The 7,445-nt window shown below is 39.4% G+C and overlaps 1 protein-coding gene across 1 annotated transcript; it reads left to right on the top strand.

Annotated features, from left to right (window-relative positions):
* The first annotated feature begins 5,848 nt into the window (after nucleotides 1–5,848).
* Nucleotides 5,849–7,390, top strand: c6h14orf119 (chromosome 6 C14orf119 homolog). Its single transcript, XM_047368333.1, has 2 exons — nucleotides 5,849–6,539; nucleotides 6,619–7,390. The coding sequence occupies exons 1-2, from the start codon at nucleotides 6,042–6,044 to the stop codon at nucleotides 6,790–6,792; spliced, it is 672 nt and encodes a 223-aa protein (XP_047224289.1). The 5' UTR covers nucleotides 5,849–6,041; the 3' UTR covers nucleotides 6,793–7,390.
* Nucleotides 7,391–7,445: the final 55 nt, after the last annotated feature.

The following is a 7,445-nucleotide window of genomic DNA, read 5'->3' on the forward strand; positions in this document are numbered from 1 at the left end:
CAGATGTAGTTTTGAATACAACAGAAAATTAATTAATAAAACAATATCCCCATTAATGTATCAAAGCATATAGTAGTAATTTATACATTTCTTAATTAAGTTCACAAAAAGTTAATAACGATATCGTCTGTCCGCTGATGTGTTTATAGACCAGAAATGCTGGGAGTACTTTGTTTTAGGTAATCGGCATGTCCGATTTTTCGGAATCACCCATCGGATCTGATCAAGGAAAAACTGGATTCAGATTTCTGGCCGATTGACTGGCGCATCTCTGCTTTTCCTGGTGGTGTAGGAACCCTGTTTTTTATGTCCAAATAACTGTTTAAAATGTGATAAAATTTGATGTAAGAGGGTTTTGTTTTACAAAAAATGTTTCTCAAGGCCAAGAAAGGCGGAAGTCACCGCCGTTCACTTCCTGGTGCTGTGAAGAGTCGACTTCCCCCGTCAAGATGTGCTTCCCCAGTAGCAGGACTGCACATCACGTGAATACCACATGACACACAGGCGCCATTGCAATGCATTGGGTCAGGCAAATGACACGCTGCAAAGAAACTCAAAAGGGGACGAAATGTTTTGCCATTAACTGTTAACACTATGACAATAAGATAACAAGGTCCAACATTTCACAGGTTAGTAAAACATTTTAACAGAAACAAAACAGGCAGGGAAGTGTGAAGTGGGTCAGTCATGCCAGCTTAACATTACCTTATGTACACATCTGTCAAACCAAGTCAGGAGCACATTTGCTGTGTTCAAACAAACTGATTTTTTTAATTAATAATGGAACAATGTTAGTGTTACAGTGTGGAGGTTGTAAATATGATTTACAAGCAGAGCAAAACAATGAAAATTACATTTACTACCAGGCTGTACTGAGTAGATCTAGCTCTGGACGTTTTTACAACCATGTTACTTGTTAGATTAGCAGAATTTGTATATTGCAATTACTGGACTAGTTTTATATATTCACACAAATGTGTTTTACTATATTCATGAGGATTTTTCATTGACTTTCATTCGTTTTAATTAATTTCTCTGGCCTAGTCATGACCCGAATGCATACCTAAACCTACCAACCCCTCACTTTGTTGGGAAAATACAAAAAATGGTTTTTACTCAGCTACAAGTACAAGAACACACACATAGTTGGTTACATTTTATTATTTTCTAGATTAATTCCATAGATTAGTTTTGAGAGCAAATGGAAACTGTTACCCCGGTATGTCCTGTGGTTTGGGATCATTTACATGCAGTTGTACACAAACTTTTTGGACTAAATGGCAATATTTTTCACATAAGGTTTCCAGACAAACAAAGAAAATCTGAGCTTCACAAACTGTGGGTCAAACTGTCGGCATCAGCCAGAACCGTCATGTACAGCGTGGATATAAACCGCACATTGAAGAGGGCACATGTTAAAGAGAGAGCAGTGCCCCAGTGCTTCAAACTGCCAGACCATTTGTAGGTATTACTACTATTATTACTTTGTTTTTAAATATTTACATTTTTGCAGGTGTCACTGAGATTATAATGCCAAGTTAAAGTATTTTTTGGATTTTTGTCAGCCAGAGCTACCAGCTGAGAGACGGAGCCAAACCAGTTCATATGCCCTGGAAACCCATTGAGCCAAATACTTCATACATAGGTGTGGTAAGTGTTTTTATTAGCCACTAGCTGGGCAATAGTTAGCTAGTGACAGCCTAACAGTGCTCAGATCAACATCAGATGTTGGTGAACAGCAGAATTTGAGCTTCTGACAAGGATTTTTATATCCATTTATCACAAGTCTTCCTGACATCTGCTTGTATAAGCTTGGCAGCTACAGCTTGTAGTCTGGCATTCTTAATTATACCGACATTGTTTCAGGAACATGCATATCAGAATGATGATGAACAACAAATCGTTTTCAGCAATCAGGTCTCCAAGCTAAAAGATGATGTGGAAAGGTTCCGAAAGAAGGCAAGAAATGCTGAAGCAAGAGAAAAAAGGACTAAGTCTGCCTGCAAGAATTTACTGCAACAGCTTTCAGAAAAAGATCTGATAAATTCAGAACTGGAGCACCAGCTTCAGTCATATAAAGGTATGTACATCCATGCTACTGTGGTGCTGGGCAGCTTGAGTTGAAGGGCAGCACAAGGGATCGCATTACCAGGTTTATTATAGAGTAACACTAATTATGTCATTTGATAAATTATGATGATGACTTTGAAAACAATAACAGTGACTAGCAATGAATTCAGGGTGTACGGAAAAACAGATTTTATAATTATTTGGTTTTCTGAATGCAGATATGCCTGTTGGGCTGTTTTCCAAGCTAGCAGCCCAGTACACGGAGCAGCAAAAGAACTTTGCCTTGACCTTACACCTTTATTCCAGCTGGGCCTACCAGACATAATGTGTTGCTGTAAAAGATTACAACATAAAAGTTTTGTTCTGTATATAAAGCAAGTATTAGCATTCCTATCGATAAATACAATATAAAACATGTTCCAGGCATACCGTGTTTGCATGTAACATGTTTCACTTATACTATCAGATGCTTATAATTCCTTTACTTTAAAGGTGGCTGGAGACTCACCACGGTCAAATTTGTCCATGATTGATGCACCGGCAGCTAAAGATGAAGAGAACCCTGCAGATCACACACAGTATGTCCAAAATAATTTATATTTTATGTGATTTTAACATGGTTATGACACTAACATGGCGTTATGCTTCTATGATTTTTATGTAATTTGCATTTATGTTTTTATTTTTGGTGAAAGCTGTCAAAGAAGTATCTGGTGACACGTGTGGAGGATATCTTGTTGGCAACAGTTGCCTCGTAAAGATGTGCAGAGCATTTCACTCGTCAAAACCAAAGACCTCCACAGACTATCAGATGCTGTGATTGCTATCCTTTTGTCAGCGGAATGCCACTTGCGACTGATGTCCAACATCAGTCATCTCAGCGGGAGCTGCAGACTGCTTCACCTTGAAGTGCAGGTCCTTCAGAAGGTTGGCTATGATGCTATAGGAACTACTGAGCATGCCCTGGAAACGTGGGTGTAGAAAACCACTGTCTCGCCCTGCTGCGGTTCCTTGTTAGGAGGTTCTCAGTCAGGTTGCACACACGGCTGCTGCATCAGAAGAACACAAAACTGGTTATTTTTAAGGCCAATAAAGTTCTGTGAGTAGAATGACACGTTGCTTTGACAGTTTCAGTTCAGTGTAATTGTGATGTAATGGACATAATGTAATATGGTAAAAATTCTAGAAAAAATATGCGATGTACACGTAAAAAGCAGTACAATATTTAAGTACTATTTCATCAATGTTGGTGAAATTCTGAACCAACATGACAATGAAAAGTGGCTGATATAAATGACTGAAAAACCTCTTGTATCATATCAATTTATATAAATATGTGTCCTTGGGACAGTCAAACATGCATTAGTTCTTGATAAGACCTTCACTTTACGGACAAAAAAAAGGTGGCTCAAAACAACAAAGCCATCATTGAAGGCCAGCCCCCCTTCTTGCTATAGTTTACATAAGTTCTTTAAGCACAATATCCAGTCAAGCCGTTTTTTTCTTGTTTGTACTCTTATAGTCATTTTTACAGTATAAAGTAAAATAAGGCTGTCAAACAAATTTAGCGAGTTTGTCTAGCTTTTTCAAAGAGCTTTAAATCATTTGTAGGAAGATGTTGCCCTCTGAGGTGACATGCATAGCTACTGTACCGACAAGACTGCCACCTTTATTTCATGCAGTGAAGACTTCAACGTCTCATTTTCAGGCTTTTAGAGTCAAATGAAAATGCATAAGATTGATTTTATAATGGGCCTATTTGACAGGACTCACATGAGCCCTGTTAATATATCAGTTTAGAAATTCCAGCATCAAGGCCAGAAACCAACCAACTGTGATACAATAATTACAGCTATACAGCATGGTGATCTTCAATGCACAGCTCCTACACTGCTTATAGACGTATGTTTAGGGTTGAGTCCATATTTCTATGTATCATAATACCAGCAATGTTTCTCAGCTTTAGTATGAAACATATTTTTAAATAATCAGATAAGAAATGAGGGCACTACAACCGTTTTTGTGACATGCACGAACATCCCGCATTGGAAAAGCATGGTTTTGTTGACATGACTCAATGCATAGCAATGACACCCGTCACTATCTAAAGTGGCTGGTAGGCGATGTCCATTCCAGATGATTGTGCTTCCACAGCGTTTTACAGCCACATTTCAACTCCATGGTACATTTAAGTCATACACTTAATTATATATCTCAAAATAACAGTTTTGATACTGCATATAGTTTTCTTTAATCATATAGGAATTCCCAAGATATGACATAAATCCCCTTTCAGGTCATGCGTAGTGTCACTTGCAGTATATTGTCATCTGCAACAGAAATTTCTGATTGCTCTACAGACTCCGACTAAGACCATGAAGGGACAGATTGTTCTTTAATGCCAGCTGATGGTTTCAGAATGTGGAATCACTGCTTTTATGACAAGTTCAAGCTTTCACTCCACAACTTTTTAAGGTGATGCTTTATTTAATGATTCAATTTGATCTTTTGATAAAGATAGATAATATGGCATTGGAACATCATTACCCTGAGAAACATATCTGATAAGTGTCAGCTGATGATTTGGTGTGACCTGGATGACATGATATGAAGTGCTGGATAAAAATGCCTTTTTTCTAGCTGACAGTCTAGACACACGTCAGAGTGGTTTCCAAACCTCTGACTTCAACAAGAACGTGCCGTGGGACTTACTGATCAGTTGTTCCCATACGACTGTTTGGAAAAAAACGCAGTTTGGATTGTCTGTCCTGTCTGCTTTAATGGTCAAAGACGCTATTTAGTAAGTGGTGAAAAGGTGTCGACCCAAGATATAAGCAAACTTTGCAGCTGCTTAGGGTTAAAGTTTGGCCCTGGTAGCCCCAGACAACTTTGACTGACTCATGTCAGGTTAAGAGTAAAAATACCAGAAGAAACTTGCATGGTGTGAAACTTAGAGTCGTAGCTTAAAGATAATTCAGCAATTGCTGCTGCTGTTTTAATAGCTTAAAACATTCACAAAACCCCAATATTGCCTGAATCTGATACTGGGTGAGAGAACTAAGCACTATCCTGCATGACTAGTCTCACACCTGGTTAAACCCAGGAAAGCTTTTCTAAAATTTGTGTAGAAAATTAAATATTTATAAAAATAAAAGAAAAATATTTAAAATTAGTACGCTCTTTTATTTGATAGTTATTTATTAAGTAATGTGAAGTAACTTGTGATAGTCAAACAAAACACAACATTTAACACAATCAGTTTCATTTATGGAAATATCAAAATAAAGGAGGTCAGTGGCAATGTAGTGGCTGGTTTCATTACCTAGAGGTGAGGTCCAAATGAAAAGTGCCCTCACAGCCTCATCTACTGATCCTTTGCCAGCTCTGGTGTTGAATGGGACTGTTTGGGCATTTGATAAAAAACGTGATGAAATCATTTTAGATCTCTTGCAAATTAGATTATGTGCTGTTCGAGGTGTACCTGAATGCACCATAACATTAAATGTTGGGTAGAAACTAAATAAACGTGACAGCAGACCCAGTGGAGATGCACATTTAGACGGTGAATGCTGAAACCCATGTCGACACAACACCTCTTTTAATGATTAAAATAAATTAGAAGAAAAATAAAGTTTACAGAGCACAAAGCCCATATTATGAACTAATAGACATTTATCACATACAGTAAAGTCATATTAATGTTGTAAATCCTTTTGTAGTTAAAAAGCAATATTTTGCGCAAAGTCTGCGCAAGCTTCACTCCCGTGCACAGCTAACCTTTTAAACTACTTCCGTTTCCGGTGTATTTTTGCAGCTACATGACTATTGCTATGCAGACATTACTGCGCACTAAATATGAGCAGAATTAGGTAGTTGAAGTTTAAAGGAAGCCGGTTTTCCTAATAAAGCAGCTGCTGTTAAATGATGCTAGCTTTGAATTTACGCCCCAGCGGCGGTCTTGTTTAAGCTGCATGGAAACAAACCCGCCGGCGTTTCGAAGTTCAGCAAACTTTTTTTTTTTTTTGGCTGAAAATAGCTTCTCAGAAATGTCGTGGTTTAGTCAGGTCAGTCAAGGTCCATACCAACAGCAGGCCGCTGACAGCCAACGATTTACAGCCTCGAATATCCTCGGTAGCCCCTATAATCCCACAAGCCCGCCAGCAGGAGCAGCGACTCATGCTACCCAGAACAGCACCGGTAGCATGAGCCTGTCCTCTGCGGGCCCATTTGACCTCCCATCAGTTCCTCACGGCGCTGCCAGCCCTCCCAGCCTGGAGAACCTGTCCTGTGCGGGTCAAGACAGACAACCAGAGCCCATCTCCTATGTTACCTTCCAGGAGCAGCGGTGTGTCCTGAGCTGGTTCCAAGGCTGGAATGGCCCCCAGAAGGAGAGGTTCCTGCATGATCTTGTTGGGAAAGCCGTGCCGGGGAAAGTGTGCACCCTCCTAGACTCACTCAGCACCCTTCAGGTAATCCCTGCACCGTCGCAGGTAAACATGCACTGCTTGGGATTACACCACATGTGTCTGAACTACTGCTTTCTGACAGGTCAAAGACAAACTCCCCAACATCTTCGAGTGCCAGCTCCGGCTGTGGACCCAGTGGTTTGAGTCCTGGGGGGAAGAGGAGAGGAATCATTTCCTGCACATGCTGGAGGAGAAGGACCCCATGTTTGTTGCCCACTTCTACAGGAGTGTAGCTGGCACAGCAGGAAGAGACTGACCAGAGCTCTGCATCAGAGGACAGGAATGCAGGGACCGTGTGGTGGACTTTTAGGGTAACCACACGTTTTGCTTGAGAAAATCCACACTTTTTCAGACTCGGATATTCTGATTTCTCTGTCAAGATGGATGGAAGAATTAATGGTTGATAGACGAACAGATGGATGGAGGAATAAATCAGTGAAAGGACGGATGGGATTGACTGATAGAGAAGCATCCTTTTTGTATAAAAACTACCATTAAAAGCAATTTGATTGGAGCAACGTAACAGGACTGAAAATAAGGTCCTGAAATGCAAATATTTTCTGCACTCTGGTTTCTTTTCCAATACTTGTTCACACCTGGAAAATGCAAAACTCAGAAACTTCCAAACTTTCCTAGACTTTTCAAAAGAAATGCAACAACGAGGTTTTTCCTGGAAGATAGATTTACAATTTTCTTTTGAGGTGTGACCTGCTGATTCTAATTTTGGCCATTTTCTCCATAAGGGCTATAACATATTGAAGGTTCAGCTCTTTAGACAGAGGTTGTAGTTTTGAATCCAACACAATTCTGTTTTGTTTTCTTTATATATTAAAAATTGGCAGTACATACTCATACATGCTGTTGCTTTGTCTTATTTTATTTTCTATAGTTTATATATTTATACTAAAT

The sequence above is a fragment of the Girardinichthys multiradiatus genome, chromosome 6 (assembly GCF_021462225.1).
Source record: "Girardinichthys multiradiatus isolate DD_20200921_A chromosome 6, DD_fGirMul_XY1, whole genome shotgun sequence".
In the NCBI taxonomy this organism is placed as follows: domain Eukaryota; kingdom Metazoa; phylum Chordata; class Actinopteri; order Cyprinodontiformes; family Goodeidae; genus Girardinichthys; species Girardinichthys multiradiatus.